At 39.8% G+C, this 16,996-nt stretch overlaps 1 protein-coding gene across 4 annotated transcripts in view; it reads right to left on the bottom strand.

Moving 5' to 3' along the window:
- Positions 1 to 16,996, bottom strand: part of piezo1 (piezo type mechanosensitive ion channel component 1 (Er blood group)) — an 86,207-nt gene that overhangs the window by 19,224 nt on the left and 49,987 nt on the right. For all 4 annotated transcript variants that reach the window (XM_080449309.1, XM_080449312.1, XM_080449311.1 and 1 more), the window contains exons 11-31: positions 16,652 to 16,731; positions 15,800 to 15,980; positions 14,422 to 14,527; positions 13,991 to 14,172; positions 12,713 to 12,861; positions 11,918 to 12,082; positions 11,080 to 11,177; positions 10,065 to 10,228; positions 9,072 to 9,248; positions 8,049 to 8,174; positions 7,006 to 7,206; positions 6,471 to 6,675; positions 5,863 to 5,967; positions 5,467 to 5,623; positions 4,557 to 4,800; positions 4,209 to 4,305; positions 3,677 to 3,842; positions 3,080 to 3,169; positions 1,803 to 1,885; positions 1,505 to 1,573; positions 657 to 757 (exon numbers count right to left, since the gene is read on the bottom strand). In XM_080449309.1, the coding sequence (XP_080305435.1) occupies positions 657 to 757; positions 1,505 to 1,573; positions 1,803 to 1,885; positions 3,080 to 3,169; positions 3,677 to 3,842; positions 4,209 to 4,305; positions 4,557 to 4,800; positions 5,467 to 5,623; positions 5,863 to 5,967; positions 6,471 to 6,675; positions 7,006 to 7,206; positions 8,049 to 8,174; positions 9,072 to 9,248; positions 10,065 to 10,228; positions 11,080 to 11,177; positions 11,918 to 12,082; positions 12,713 to 12,861; positions 13,991 to 14,172; positions 14,422 to 14,527; positions 15,800 to 15,980; positions 16,652 to 16,731 (2,946 nt within the window). The remainder of the gene's footprint in view (positions 1 to 656; positions 758 to 1,504; positions 1,574 to 1,802; positions 1,886 to 3,079; positions 3,170 to 3,676; positions 3,843 to 4,208; positions 4,306 to 4,556; positions 4,801 to 5,466; positions 5,624 to 5,862; positions 5,968 to 6,470; positions 6,676 to 7,005; positions 7,207 to 8,048; positions 8,175 to 9,071; positions 9,249 to 10,064; positions 10,229 to 11,079; positions 11,178 to 11,917; positions 12,083 to 12,712; positions 12,862 to 13,990; positions 14,173 to 14,421; positions 14,528 to 15,799; positions 15,981 to 16,651; positions 16,732 to 16,996) is intronic.

Below are 16,996 nucleotides of genomic sequence, written 5' to 3'. Positions count from 1 at the left end.
TATTTTTTTAAAACAAGATCTCACGTTCCTTCATCTCTCGCAGTGACACATTTCATTGTAGCACACCCGGATACGGAAATACGTCAAATCGAAGATTTTTGGTTCTGTCCGCTTCCTGTTTAGCTCCCCCTCTTTTCTCGGCTTTGCATTTCTCCGCCGTGGAATGCTGTTTAGCGACGCTGTTTTGAAACTGCTACTACTGCAAAATGGAATGTCGCCGATTGAAAATTTCTTCTCTGGGCCACTCACACAACTACCCTGTGTGTCTACAAACAGTTGAACACGCGCTCATAAGGGATTTAGCGAGGTCTGTGTGGCGAGGTGAAAAAAGTAAGTGAGTTTTCCGTTCACATGGCGAAAACATGGTGTTTTTACACTGGGATGAAGGAGAGAGACTCCGCCCCGATGATCGGAATGTTTGTTGTTTGAGCGGCGTGCACGACTCGCCTGTGTGTTTACAAAAGATTGCACTTGCGATCATAATGAAAAAGAAAATGTGTGAATTTGTGAAGTTATAAAAAACACTAAATCGCTGGCAGTGGGCAAACACAGCCAGAAATAAGTCTGGCAGGGAATGAGTTAATGTATCTCAATATGTAAATTTGGTCACCTGTCATAATGTTTGATATATAAATCCAAAAGTTTGTTTTTCTGACCTGGCAGGCTGTCTGCTTCTGAGGCTTCTGGTCATCTGCCTGCAGTTCCTCATCTTCCTCGCTGTCTGATGCAAACAGGTAGTACTCTCCCGAATGGAGCACTGAAAGGCAAAAAAAACACAGAAAAACACCTTTACCTACCTTTTTCTTTTACTAACCAATTCTCCAACAGCACATTGCAAATTGCCACATTTTCTTTTGTGAATGTCATTAAGTAACCCATTAAGGCCTGAGGCCGAGTCGACAAATGCCTTCTAAATCAGTAGCTCTCAAACTTTTAAGATTTTTCAAAAATGTTCAAAAATAGCAGATGTACAAGCTCGCAGCGCGGCACAAAGTGACGCGCTGTGAGCTTGTATATCTGCTATTTTTGAAAAGCCAACACAAAAATCTAGAATGACACAGATGCTTTCTCGGTTTTAATGGGGTTTTAAGAAGACTCACTTTGAAGATGTTACAGTACTGTATACATTGTCCTCATTTGTGTCTGACTTTTGATTTTCTATTTCATTTGATGCTGTATAGCTTTTAATCTATTTATTAACAGCACACATTACATAGAAGAGAATATAGTATGTTTGAAACATGATTTAAGCAGTTATCAGACATTATATCTACATTACTACATTAGACAGAGTGAACATAGGAAAAGGGACATTAAAGGACAAAAACAATATAGGATTAAAAAGGTGCTAGACCAGGTCAACAGGGACATGAGACAGCTCAGATGTTCCTCATGTTTTAACAAGGTCTGCAGGGTGTTATGATAGGTGGTTAGAGGCTTATGGAATAGGGAATAAAATGAAAGGAAATGATAGAGATAGGGCAGATGGACATGATTGTCACACCTGTAGCGTGATCCATCCACGGTCGTTGCCATTTCTTCTTCTTGGACCTCCTCTTATCCTTCTGGGGCTCTGGAGGAGGAACAGAAGAGAGAATCGTTTTGAAACGTACTAGCTTAGTCCAGCCTCCTTTCTGCGTAATCACACCCTTCCTCAATGTTTTCTATGGTACTTGAACAATTCATTTTATAGAATTTCTGCTTTTCTTTTAGTTCTATCGCAGGTCTTTGGTGTGGTACAAACTGCTTGAGCCAGCATAGTGCCCCGCCCCCATGTTACAGTTACAGTCAGTTATTCATACCAGCAGCCTGCTCTTCCTTAGTTCCTGTTGACGACTTGCGTCCTTCTTTGTACTTCTGCTGCTTAGAGCGAATTCTCTTCATCCTGAGAAAAGAAGAAAGGATACAGGAGGACAGAGAGGAGAGGAGAGGGAAGAGTCAGTTACTTTAGTTGTCAATATTTGTGTCTGTTACACCTCCATTTGCTCATTACTGTGATACTTCATACTCTTTGATTAAAGACATTATTATCAATTATTACTGTTATTGCAATATACTGGGAAGTTTGGTATTGTAAATGAGATAAGTTCACATCAAAACCGCCGATTGCTGAGGTGCAGCCCAGCAGCTACTGTAACTGGCAATTCACATCTGGCTGTTTCAGGGCTTTTGATGTCTAACTAATAGTTTTACTTATTTATGCTTATTTACTCCTGTGGAACTACACATTTTATGGATCAAAACATTTCTCATTGATCAGAAAGTCTCTGTGAATGGCTCTTTGTTTTACATATAGGTGCACCACAGGAATTGCTATACTATCTAAATCCAAATGCTTTTCAACTGTGCAAGTAGCCTATTGTATGCTGAAAACATGGCATTGGTTGGACTGTTTCAGGAGGGTGATGCGGAATGTGAGGCATCATATCTTGATGAGCTGATCAGCAAGTATCAAGACCAGGCAGTAAGTATCAGACATAAAATCCATAAATATGAATAAAGGAACACATTTTCAGTAATAAAAGTAGGCAGTTCTAAACAAGTTAACCTGTCACAATCAACAGCCAGCTTGTAGTAGAAACAGTTGGGGAGTTTAAATATCTTGACACCATCATCAACCTTATTTTAGTGAACCAGAGACAACCTTCTGAGATAGCCTACAGTTTAAACCAGGCGAAAGGCTCAGCACATTCTGGGTGAATGTTTATTATCCTCATTTTAGTGAATCTGACAAACTGCCTAGGAGACAGAGGAAAGACTAGAATCACAGTATTCTTCAGAAATCTTATCCCAAGTGCCATTTTCTCTGAATTCATATAATATGGATTTTCTTGTGTGAATGTGCACTGCACGACGAATTTCACCCACTTTTTTTTACACCTGTGAAGTGTATTTTAAGCTCTGTTTTTACGTTTTTGTTTGTCTTATGATATTCAGACTTGTGTCATTTGTGATTGCATGACTTATATCATGTCAGCTGTTTTTGGGCTGATGCAGTGAAGCCAAATGCACATTTACAGGTCACCAATATAACTTCTATTCCATTTTTGTATACCATCACACAGAAGTTCACACTTACGATCTCTTGAGCTGTGACAAAGACTTCTCCTCGATCTGTTGGTAGAACTTCATGTTTTTCACAATGCTGGATCTGAAGAGCTCAAATCCCCTGGAGGGAAAACAGATTTATCTATCAGATATCAGATTTTTATCTGAGACACTAGGTCACAGTGTCACCACAAATCTTTTGTGAATTTTCAACACAATTTTTGTTACCCCATTTCCAGGCATATAGCAATCATATGGTGCAATAATGAGGCTATATACACCAGTGTTCTATCAATGCCCCTCGAGCAAAGGTGTCACATGACAAAAAGAAAGAGATCTACAAGCTAACAAAGTATGTTGTTAGCTTGTAGATCTATTATTTTTGTCACGTGACTTCCTGTATACATCAGGCCACACGTATTTAATGTAGAACAAAATCAATAGCCAAACACTATGTAAATTATATCCAAACATTTTCCAAAACATTTGATTAATTCCAAACCTTTTCAGCTTTCTGTTTAGATTTTTAACCCTTTAAGGGTTTTATTTCACCAATTCCTTTCTTCCTTGACAAAATGAACACATGCATCCATCCATCCATCCATCCATCCATCACTTCTCATCTTACCTAGAGGCCTGTCTAGCTGATGCCTGGATATCAGCTGTGACATGCAAAAAGTAGAAACTGAGGAAGACCCTCCGCTGCAGCAACAGGAACAGGAAGCAGATGCTGTCCCAGATTATCCCTGCCTCCTCTACTGGCAGGGTGCACGTCTTGTCACCCACAGTCTTTGCTGGCAAAATGGACGAACAAGAACACACGTTCAAAATCACGATGGGGTAGAAACACATGCAATGTGTTACTTTCTCCAGCAAGGCCATATTACTCACTGACGCACTAGCTAGACACAAAAATGCGCACACACACTACTAGTGACCCAAAATTGCAGATTTACCTGTGGTGCCTACGGTTGCAGTTAAAAAAAAGAAAGAAAGTGAAAAAGTGGACACACACACACACAGGTGATACAGGATGGGAGCACTTACTGTCCTAGACATTGCATTAGCACACATGCTGGACAAAATCATGCATGCACACATACTAATCAGCATCTGCAGGCTTTGCGGACTAGAACTGTGGTCAATAGTTCTGTACTTACGGTCATAGTAGCCTTTGACTGTACAGACCAGACTGAACAGCTGGATCACCCAACAGAAGCCCTTCTGCATTTCTGTCACAAACACACATGCTAGGATCTGAAAGAAAACATACACAGACACACAGTTTCTTATTTGTGTGTATGTGTATTCACCTGTTTTTATGTAATTACGAGTATCATTTACCCAAATATTTAATTTAATTATTAATTATTTAAATAAATAAAAACATTTCAAACTAAAATAGCATTTATTGGAATATACATTTTGTGATAACAATTCAAAGTCCTATCAACCAGTTAATAACTCATGAGATCAGCATCCAGAAATGTAAATATACCGGTACTTACCGCCAGCAAATTTTTGGATATAATGACTGCAACATTATACATGATGAGGCAATCCCAGAGAACCAGCCGGGACCTGGATGGTTTGACTAATAGCTGCGTTCCAAACAGCAGGAAAAAGAAACAGGCCAGCAGGTAGCCCAATCCGAACACAGAGATCCTGGTCGCTCCGGTCAAAAAGACCACCGCCAGAACGAACCAGAAGAGGACACGGAACACCAGAACTTTGGCCATGTCTAGATAAGACCTGAGTGAAGGACAGATAGAGAGAGAAAGAGAACAAGATGTCCTTGATGAATAATGTTGTTATGAAGATTATATTTCAGACTTTTGGTTGAGGTGCAATTGTGCAATTTCTTGAAGCCTGCACATGAATAGTAAACCAGCCAGAGCAGAAGATTCAGGTGGTTACAATGGCATTGGGTTTGCCACTGGGGTTGAGGTCAAAGTGGGGAGAATGTAGCAGAGTAACACTGCCTGCAGCTCAGAGTAGATGTTTAGTTTACCATACAGGATACCGGGGTTTGAATGCAATGTGGTTAAGAACACGCTTCTTACTAGTTTTTACCAAAAAATAATGAGTCAATCTATGCTCTATGAAACAGAGCATAGATTTAGCCCAGCACATCACTTAAGATATTCACCAACATGGCAAAATTCTTGACTTGGTTTTCTTGGCATAACTTGAATTGTTCAATGAGTTTATAAATCCACTTGCACTCTAGTTTCTTTGTCTTTCTTTGTCCACTTTGATATTTTATGACATTAAATGTAAACATCGTAGTAATGTCCATGATGGGAAACAAGGAAACTGTTCATTACATTTGTGTTTCTATCAAAATGTGTGTTTTCGATTGAACAAGTTGGGCAATAGTGGTGGTGGTCAGATGGTCTGTATGTATGATTCAGTGACCTGCAGTTGATGAAGTTGGGTGCGGGGTTAAAGAGTCGCCCGTCCATGGGGTTGGCCTTGTCTGTGTTTTCCCCGGCAAGAACCATCCAATCCTCTGTGTGTTCACACTCAAATACACACCACTGCTGAGACGCACACATCAGCAGGACAAAATCCGCTGCGATACACATGACAAAACACAACTGATCAATGTTTAGATCATGCCTCCAGATTTTGTGATATCATCCAAAAATACATACTGCACTTAATTTGACATAAAATTATAAAAGAATTATGGAAATGAATGAATGATATGATATGATATGATATGATATACAAGTGCACACACATTATGTGTGTGTGTGTGTGTGCATGTGTATGTCACACACGCCATGTCACTGCAAAAACTTGACTGACCAATCAAGTTTTTGGAGTTTGGCAGCATAAAGAAGTCGGGCAAGTAGATCCATTTAATGAGAGCTGAGTTGATCAACACTGGAGTATTCCACCGCCATGGGTAATCTAAAAGAGGAAGAGATGGTGAGATGTAGTGAACCAAAGACACAACGCGACACAACAACAGTACCTACTGTACATCACAGTGGGGGTGGCGCTGCCAGTGAGCATTTGGAAAAGAGAAAGATTCAGTTCAAGATTATTATTTAATCACTTTCAACCTGGCATCCCTATTTTTGCCATTTCATTGTCAGTTTTCAAACATTTTCAAAAATAGTCAATCTACAAGCTCTGGTCATTGTAGGCACCGAGAGATAGTATACCATACCTACCTATGGTGTAAGAATATTGTGTTAATAATCTTACACACATAGATGATACCTCATTACATAGCTTTGAGCATTGGTTCTTAATTTATTTAGGGATCCAAACCATGACCATACATTACACTCAGGAGCCATACATGTACATATTGAATAACACACAGTTTAAGTTCTCCTTGACACTGCCAGAGCATCCTGCGCCCCACTACTAGGTCATGTTTCACCGCTGCACTACTAAGTACTCACCTATACAGAGAGCTGGTGGGATGCCCACACACAGTACATACTGGTAGATCATAAAGATGGACAGGAACAGACAGTATTTAGGCCAGATCTGAGCCATAGCTGCCCGTCGACGCCTCACCAAAATGGCGACCAACCAGCATCCGTGGAGGATCACCAGGAAGTTCATCCTCTGGCCAATCACGTTCACCGTCAACAGGAAACAGATCTTTGCGTGACACAGGTGAACAAAAGCCAAATTTTCATTATATACAGTGTGTGTGTGTGTGTGTGTGTGTGTGTGTGTGTGTGTGTGTGTGTGTGTGTGTGTGTGTGTGTGTGTGTGTGTGTGTGTGTATATGTATGTATGTATGTATGTATGTATGTATGTATGTATGTATATAATAAAAGTTTCGCATTAAGTTTTATATAATATCATGAGCTCTCTAACTCAGTATCTGTCATAGAGTATGGTGCAGATTGATGGTCTATGTCTATGAAGTACCTCTAGGTTACCCTTGTTTTACTAATGACATGTAATGAAGCTATGATTACATACCTCCAGTCCAAACTTGTAGAAGGTGTAGTTAATGAGGTATTTCAAGCAGGGAAGTAGGCCGTTGTCTAACGTGTCCCTGGTGGCAGAGGGAAACAGGGAAAGTATGGTGGGAGGAGAACACTGGAGCTGGCGGTAGTGGTGGGCTTGGTGACGATACACTGTCGCCTCAAACACCAACAGCATCAGGACTAACAGGTGGTTCTGGAGCGGGAAACGTAGGGGAGGAATACAATGTGTTTCATTCAGTACTGAACCTTACCTTGATTTCTCAGAGTAAGGTTTACAACAAAATAACAAGTCCTGCCCACAAGAGAGGGTAGGACTTGAACACGACAGGGATTGGGAATGTAACACATCCTGTTATATCTATCAGCTTTAATAAAAGAATATCTTATCTAATTTGGTAATTCAATTTACACATTGCTCTAAATTGTTTATCTCCAGAATACATAAATGATCTGACCAGTTTATAGCCTATAGTCAGACCAATCAGACCTGTCAGATCAGACACTGGTCTCCTATCTGTATAGCATCTATTTTTGGTGATGATGGAATTAGTCAATATGGTCCTACTCTCTGGAACAAACTGGCGGATGGCCTGAGATCTGTAAACTATCATCTTTTAAAAGTTTTTCTCAGGCCTCTCTCTCTCTGTTTGTGTATTGCATTGTGATTTCCTGTGTGGCTGTGTGAGTTGTGTGGGTGGGCTGGGGATCACAGATACTGCATCATGTGAACGTGTGGATGGATGGATCTAAATGCTTTACTTTACGTGTGCAGGGCTGGGATTACTGTAGTGTGAGTGTTTGTATATATTTGTATTCTTTGTTTCTTTTGTGAGGCACATGAGTTTACATTCTATCAAATACGCTACATAAATAAAATGGACTATACTTAGGCTAAATGAATCTAATCTTCAATTGTATTTCTCTATCGATGTTGTTGTGTTTGGGATGTCCTGCTTCCACCATCAGTAAATATAGTGGCACTCTTATTTTGTCAATGCATAAGTCAATAGAGAGTAGTTGGCATATTGGCTCCACCTTGGTGTATCCCAGGACTGTGGCATCTTTTTTAACGCCAAACCAGTTAGCCGGATCCACCGGCTCCCTGTACAGAGTAGAGTTCCTCATCTCTTCTGGTGACAGGTTTGTTCCATTGGGCAGAGGCTGTTAGCAACAGGAAGGAGGAGACAGACAAGAACAGAGCAACACATTTTTTGTTTTGCTTACACCATGGCTTGATTGAATGCTTGATTCCAATTGGTCAATTACTGAATTCAGTGGTGTGTTATTTTTGAATAATGACAACTGAGAATCAAAGACTCAGAGCACCTGGCTCATATCAATCTGCATTGCTTGTTTTTGTGCCATATCCAACAAACACACGGTGTAATTTACGACTAAACATTGCTCTCAAGAATGTTTTTGAAAACATTTGAAGCGAGAACTAGACAAAGCAGTAACCGAATATTAATCATATTTTATGAGCACTTCCTGTTGTTTTTCGAGGCGACCGCGTTGCACTGGATGCACCTTTTATTACCGTAAGTATGTGTTAATTTCTTCAAGGCGATGAAGACCCCTTCGCTACGTGTGTGTCGGGGTCTAATCACCCTGTCTGGGTTTATTTCTCAATAATGACCTGCTCCTCATTTATTACCCACAATAAAGCTCATAGGCCAGATGCTTGCAGCATAGTAGTAAAAATAGTGGTCAATTCAGAGTTTACAAATTGACCCTCAGATTTAAATTTTGTATTTGGCAGTGTAGAAATTAGGATCCCCATTAGATGATATATACAACAGCTAATCTTCCTGGGGTCCACACATAAATAGAATATAACACACAGCCTGTTACACACAGCTAGTAACAGCCTCTGTTTTTGTTTTTGTTTTGTGGTGTGGCGCCCTTCTGACTGAACAAGTTGGAATCACATGAAAGCAAAATCCTTGATTCAAGTATAGCTCATGACTTCGGTCACATGTTGTCCCCAATCTCCCATGTCTGTTTACGGTCTGTCTCAATAATAACACTTTTTATTCAGGCACAGCCAGAGAGTCTTACCAAGGTACAGTTGTTGGAGTACTCGGTGGGGTTCACCACACTCAGCTGGTACAACATCTTACAGACAATGATAACACACACCCAGACGGTGGACAGACAGGATGCCATGGGCCTGAAACGACCGTATGGCATGGCAAATGACCATAGCACCACCAAGACCAGGTTCATTACTGAGGGCTGGGGAGAGAGAGAAGAGGAGGTAGGGAAGGAAATGAGAGAAGTAGAGAAAAGGAGAGTACAGCATTTCAAATGAGCAGTATACCATGTATAAAACCTAAACTAATATAAAATATACAATATATTCACTTTGCTTAAATAGTTGGTGGGCAAACAAGCTAAAGTCAGCTATCTAGCTATCTAGTAGAGTAATACATTATAGTAAGAAATTCCATTGCTGTGTTACTGCATATGGAATATCTCTTGTCCAATCAAACTACTCAAACCAGCTGTTGTACAATATAAAAGTGCAGCATGCTTCATAGTACAGTAAGTAATGTTATAAAGGGCCTTCAGCTGAAAACACAGGGATTACATATTGTAATCAACTAACCAGTTCTTTACCTGGTAGTGTAGTCTAACTTACGATATTGCATTTGTCTTTTAAACTGTGGCTGTGGATGTTAATTTACTGCAAAACAAGAAGGGGGCTCATAACTCACTTTTAAAATGCTCCATTTTTATTCACAGCAGCAAGCAACAATACTGCTTGCTGCTGTGAGTAAAATTGGAGCATTTTAAAAGTGAGCCCCCTTCTTGTTTTGCATGATTCTGATGTTTAGCAGTTTGGCACAGCACCAAAAACAGAGGATGTGCGTTATTGGTTTTTTCTTTGAATTATGTTAATTTGGTTTTGTCATCTAATACCATCAATATTAATGTAAATACTCTACCTTTCCCTTGTGCAAATACTCTGATTGACATATTGGGTCCAGATGGATGCTACACACACACACACACACACACACACACACACACACACACACATGGCCTTACCTCTCCCATTGCGACCCACACGGTAAAGAAGGCAACCATCTTGAGAATGTGCAGCTCCAGCAGCCTCCAGATGAAGACCTGGGCCTGGGTCAAAATGTCAGAGAACCTGCTGGACAGAACCAGCAATCTGTCCATCACCAGACCCCATTTACTGGGGATCATCTCTGGAGGAGAGAGGAAAGTTGAGATAGAGATAAGGAAAGGAGGGTGAGAGTAGGAGGGTGAGAGTGGGATAGCAGAGTGAGTTAGAGCAGGAGGGAGAAGAGGGAAGAAGAGATGGTTGAAGGGAGATAGGGACAGAGGGAGAGATGGAGATTTTGGAGATTGAGATTGGATGGAGATTTTGACTCTCAGTTGAATATACAGAATAACAATGTTTGGAAAACAACAGAAACATGTCAGTAGCACTAGTGTTTAACTAGTGCACACATTAGCTACACAGTAGATATCGAACTTGATACAACTCTCTGATACAAGTGAAAACAAAATCTGTCTAGCAAGCTGCAAATACCCAATAAAGAAAAGAAAAAAAACAATGACTGAGAGCAGAGTAATGCCAGTTAAAAAACGTGGCAAAAAATCTGGGATCCATATTTAACTTATATTGGACCTACACTGTCCGCCACTGTGCTTGGGGGATTCCCATACCAGCCCTAGCCTTCCTGTAGGCCAGCATTTTGACCTGACTAATGTCCTTGTGCCACTGGTAACCAATGTTTTTGCATATACTGAATCACTGTATACACTCATTCCTTTCCTTGTGGAGAGACTGTCAATGACCGGGAGGTGTTCCCTTTGATCATTTTCTTGCTTTATCTTTATATACTTGTCAATTTATTTTATGAATGTTGTGTCTGAGCTGTTTTTGTTTTATTATTTATTGTTTGTTTGTCTATGTCTGTATGTCTTGGAAAAAGCAAATAAAAATATTTTGCAAAAAAAAAAAAAAAACGTGGCAAAAAATCTTTAAGAATGAGTAGAAAGTACCGTAAGTCTCTATTATGTTATATTTTACCTTCATCCTCTGACTGGTCATCTACTATGTCGGTCAGCAAGTCTTCCTCTTCTGTGTCTGTACAGCCGATGACCACACGCCGCTTGCTGCCATTCTTCCTGGGAAGAGGTTAGGTTTTTCTTTTTCATATTTTGGACATAGAAAAAACATACGTGTAATTCATAAAAAGAGCCACATTACACATTTAAGTAGATAAATAATATTTATAATATGATATAATATATCAAATAAAATCCTATTTGTGTACATTTCTTAAACATAAAATAAAGCATTACAAACATCAAGTGAATGCAAAGTAATTAAAATGTCACCAGAAGCTTTATTTTATTTTTTAGAAAGAAAGAGTGTTGTGCCATGCCATACCCGTAGCTGCCATTGAAGACACAGAGGTCATGTCATGTGCTCTGTATTTCTTTTCAGAGTTGGGGGTTCCTCCTATTTTAACTACATTTTCCACAAATACCAAACCGTTGTTTTACACGATTTTTCAATGTTTTGGGAGAAGTACGAGTGAGGCCTAAGCGAGCGCACCTGACTAGAGAGAATGCCACTCCCACAGGCCAAGCTACAGATGTTTACATTTACCAACTACATCTACATGTAAAGCTTGTATCAAGCACAAATCTTAACTATTATTTCCAACAGTGATCACAGTTTCTGTTGGGTTGTCCTTTCATTAAACATTCAATTAGGCTTGTTATTACAACTTTAGTTGGTACAGTAACTATATAGTTACTATACAGTAACTTTTAATAGTGTACCTTTATTCTATTTCTTGTATCACTGTGACTGTTATGTCAATGGGTCTTTTTATTCTCTACATTGTGTATGTCGTTACCTGTGTCGGTGTATCGGTGTAACATGCTCCAAATCAGTAATTCTCATGAAGGGCTTGTGGAAATAGTGGAGCTGCAGTATACAGGCCAGCAGGAAGAAGCCAGGAATCAGGATACTGGAGAAGAGCTCCGACAACGCAAATGTCTCCAGGCCGATGTCTGCCAACCTGTGGAGTAAATTTAGGGGAATACCTTGAGATGGATTCAGACCTAGCCTAAGTGATGTGGCCCAATGCATTATTCAATAACATCACAGCCTATATTATTGGTGGGCAGAGAATTTGTTTAGATTTTTACATTTTGAATCAGCACATCTGAATTAGGCTGGACAAGAACTGTTCCTCAAAGTGGCTAAGCTGAAGTACAGGATATACCACCCAAGTAAGTTGCATTGATGCTGTGGATATCTGTTTACTTTCGCAGGGCATGAAAACAGTGTTGTGATCTGTTGAAAAAGACAGCTTCCGGGGGAAGGACATGCAAAGGAAGTCCTGTCCTATAGAAACTTTGGACAGTAGGTCTTTTCAAGGCTTGCTACAAGGTTACATCTGAGTGGATTAAGCATTTCAAGGTTTCCAGGTTTTTCAGAGATCGAGCCAGATACAATTCAATGACCTTTGGGATGTTTGGAATTAATTATGTTATCTCATTGAAAGCATAGGCTAATATAGATTTGGATTTGTTTTAGTTTTGTGCATAACGCCCCTTTATTCTTCTTCATATGTAAACCTTAGAATTAAGGTTAAGTTAGTCTCAGGTTATCTCTAAGCCATCTTTAGACATTTGCGTGAACATACTGCCCCTCGGTGAAGCCAGTGAAGTTCCTCCAGTAACCAGGGAAGTCTTCAAACTGGTAGGTGTAGATGCAGATTAACACCAACATGGTGTATGCAACAACCAGCCACCAGAACACCTTCAACAGTCGCCTCCACAGGGAGTAGTACACCTAAGGAACACAAATAGGCCATGACTTAGTATTTATTTACTAACCAATGTAAATGTTTCACAGCAGCCATTTTGAACCCGGCGCTAATAACGTTAATTGTGGGTGTGTTCAATTTAGGAATTTCTGAGTGCCAACATGAAGTTAACTGAGTCCATGCTGGCACAGTAACGTCTAAATGAAGCACACCCACAATTCATGTTATTACCTTACGGGCATGGCATGGTATAAGATATGGCATGGAATGGCATAAAATGGTATGATATTGTATATTGCACAGTATGGTACGGTACAGTATGGTGGTATCATATGGCACAATATGGTAAAGTATGGCTTGGTATGGTACGGTATAGTATGGCATGGTATGGTGGCCTGCTGTGGTATAACTGGTATGGTACAGTATAGTAATTGCATAGTATGTTCTACTGCAGTGTTTATCAACCCTGGCAAACGTCCCAATTTTGGGCCGGGGCTACTGCTGAGGTGTGCCGCGCCGTTTGAAGAAGGTTTGAACAAATATAATTTTGAAAAAAAAAAAAACACTTTTTTTTAATTTTTTTTAACAATAATAATAATCAGGCATAGAAACAGCCCCGAGGTGAAAAGGGTAACAACATGCTGTTTTTTTTCGGGTCAGGTGTCACACTATTGCCCTATTTGGATTCTAAACGGCTAGTGGAAGCTGAAAAGCTACAAGTTTGCATGTCTGAATAATGCAAAAACAGAAATATTTGTTTGCATTTGCTTTTTTTCTCCCCCATATATTTTCATCATAAAAAAGTGCGTATTTTATCGTATCGAAATCGTATCGAAGTTGTGTGCCCAATATTGTATCGTATCGTTTCATGAAATGAAAAAACACCCCTAGTGTGTGTGTATATATATATACCGTATATATATATATATAATTATATATATATATATATACCGTATATCTAGGTGTGCCCTGGGATCTTTTGTCTATGCCAGGTGTGCCTTGGCACAAAAAAGGTTGATAAACACTGTTCTACTGTGTGGTATAGTATCCCAGAGGAAAGCAGAATACAAGTTTGAGATCTTGTCTATTTCTCTGTTGTTTCTCGTAGCCAGAAATTAGATCAATGTGATACAAAAAGGAGATTGGTGTTGCAACCTGATAGAGACAGAGGCAGACGAGGAACAGCAACATGTAGATGATTTTGTATCCGACCAGCTTTCCAGCGAAGGAGACCATGATGAACATTCCTCCACACACATAAATCCAGTACTTGGCATAACAGCTCATCACCATGCCTCCAAGAACCGTCAACACTGACTCATTACCACCACTCGCTTCTGGAGAAGGACAAAGACAGAGAGAAGGTTGGGGGAGGGTGTAGTGGCTTCATACGGTAGGGTTTACATCATGTTTCAGTTTTGAAAAGTTCATCCCGTTTCTGACAGTACAGTATGTGCGATGTGAGATGAAATAGAACATTTTTAGACTAATAGATTATTACATCCCGCTCCAACATTCTGTCCTTCAAGGCTGTCATTTAATTAGTGTGTGTGAAGACGTTTGTATTTGTATGTGTGCATCTCTACCTCCTGTGGTGACTTCCTGTAATGGGGTGGCCATTTTCTGCATTCTGCTGAAACCCTCCTTGACTGACTGACGCAATAAGAGCCAGAAAGTTAGAGTGAACAGGAGCTGAAGTGAGGGAGAGAGAGAGACAGAGTGAGAGAGACAGAGAGAGAAAAGAGTGAGAGAGAAAGAGAAAGAGATGGGCATGGGGTGGAGAAAAGGGAACAGTTAAAGAATAATTCAGTCATTCAAAAAGGTGAAAACTCGATGAGAGCAATGGAGAGGGTGCTACCAGGTAGAAGAAAGAGAGAGAGAAAAGAAATACTCTTTGAAATCCAAGTTCAACTAATGGTCATTGGTGGGTAGTTTACTGAAAATCTATACTCCCATACTCTCAGTTTTACTCCCATTATTCAAGTAAAAGTGACCATTTGAGTTAAGTTTTAATCTTAGCGTTTAGCAGGCCAGTGTAAAAAACAAACAAACAAACAAAGCAGTTTATACATACGGTACTTTAATACTGTGTTTGATCAGATTGTATTTGATATGCAATGTTATTTATTTCCTTATTTAAATTAAAAAATGTAAGTAAAAGGCTGAATGTTTTTGTAGTTTTGTTGTTAGCTGTGATGTTGCATGGGCAAGGAAGAACTACAGTAATCAACTTTCACCCTGATTGTCGCTTGACCTCTCCCATGCCATTTTCCCCCAATGTCTCCAAAGGGAGGCAAGTGGAGTATCATCAGTATCTTGGATCACAGCCGCCGACTCACTGGTCAACCACCAGTGAGTCGTTTCACGTGATTAAACACAAGCTCCCATTTCTGGTATTTTGGAACATTTCTGAAGGAGGCCTTATCATTGGACTTGGCTCAGAGCCGACAGCAAGCCCCTCAACTGCTGGGCCAAGCCGACGTCTGCTTTTTGGAATGTTTCCAAATGTATATTTTTCACACATAATAAATTAATAAATACAATACTTATATACTGTACAACTTGGTATTTAAAACCATGATGAAATCTTAGTTTGTTTTTTGTGAAAATATTAAATAGAACATTCTCCAAAAAGGCAGACAGTGCAATACTATGGACAAGCTACCTACTGGAGGAGGTCTGCACTTTACAGAGTGCTTTTAGACTCATGGTTTTATTATTTTTCTTGATAGGGTACAGATTCTGTGTTAAGTCTCCAGGCATGGTGTTACTGTCTCTCAGTTTATGTAGTTAGACAGCCATATCACAAACTTCAGCCCTCTCAACTCTGCCACCTAATCGATCAAGTGCTAACTACAGGATGGCACCACAAACAGCTCTCTTTATATATACAGAAAGACAGTATAAATCATATTTCACTGAAACGGATAAACATGTCAATGCAGTTCCAGTTTCCATCCTCACCAGAGCGCCCAGTCTAAGGCAGGGGTACTGAGGTCTGTCCAACCCCAACTGTCTCAGACTCATGCTACCGATGGCGTTAGGAAGTTCAGGCTGGAGCTCCATGGTCCAGACATACTGCAGACAGCACAGACCCAGCCCATAGAGCAAGATGAATGGAGAGCAAAGCGTGGCCGCATGGCGCCTAGGGAACATAAATAATAAAGTTAATGTAAGCTAGAAGGAATTTTGCTCTCGAGGACACATGATGACATGTTTAAGGAGAAGAGGTAAGAAGTTATTTTTTTTCCCTCCCCCAAAAAAGGTCTCCAGCCTTTTTTTCTTTCTTTCAGTGTAGAACTTCACATACCACAACCTATCAATACAAACTGATGGAGCCAAACAAGACAAACCGTATAAAGTGTTTAAAACATGCCCTTTAAACAAAGACTGTATGCCAAGTGTAATGGAACCAGCTGCAGAGCACTACTAAACACAAGTTGAAAGTTTTCTTGCTGCACAATTAATATAATCTAAGAGTTGATTTCCAAAAATAATAATAATAAATAAATAATAATAATAACCTGATTCAAAAATAGTGGTGAATATCCCCAGTAAAATAAAATAAAACTTTTAGGTGTGTGATCAGACAAGTATTTTAAGATTCTGAATCAGTGTTCAACTCCTTTTTGACCTAAATTACTATCTCCAGTTGGATGTGCAGCTTTGCGATGGTACACTACTTATTGTGCTGGGTCACAAGTTTTATTGTAGAAAGTGATGTATTGCCGAGCCACAGATCAATGTGGATCTCTTGCTTGTCTCTGTCACTCCATCTGTCAAATAACCTAAAAGACATTATGTTTGTTCCAGTACCTGGCCCGCAGCATCCAGATAAGACATGCCCACAGCAGCAACACAAAGGTCAGCCAGCTGTGGTAAGTGATGCTCCACACCTGTAAGCCCACAAATGATACACAAAGTCACTTTCTTTTAAATTTCTCCCCATTATTATTATTTTTTTAACACATAAGCAGTTTTCAACAGAAGAAACTGATAACATGACACTTTTTCAGTTAAAATCATTATTTGTTTTGAGCAAAGTGTTGCATGATAAAGTGTACATTTGCCTTCATGGATACGAAATAACCCTGAGGTATTACCATTCCTCATACTACTCAAATAATGAGACTAGAACTACAGTATATTTGTCTAATATTA

The sequence above is a fragment of the Gymnoscopelus braueri genome, assembly GCF_963280865.1.
Source record: "Gymnoscopelus braueri genome assembly, chromosome: 14".
In the NCBI taxonomy this organism is placed as follows: domain Eukaryota; kingdom Metazoa; phylum Chordata; class Actinopteri; order Myctophiformes; family Myctophidae; genus Gymnoscopelus; species Gymnoscopelus braueri.
This window is presented reverse-complemented; position numbering and strand designations above follow the sequence as displayed.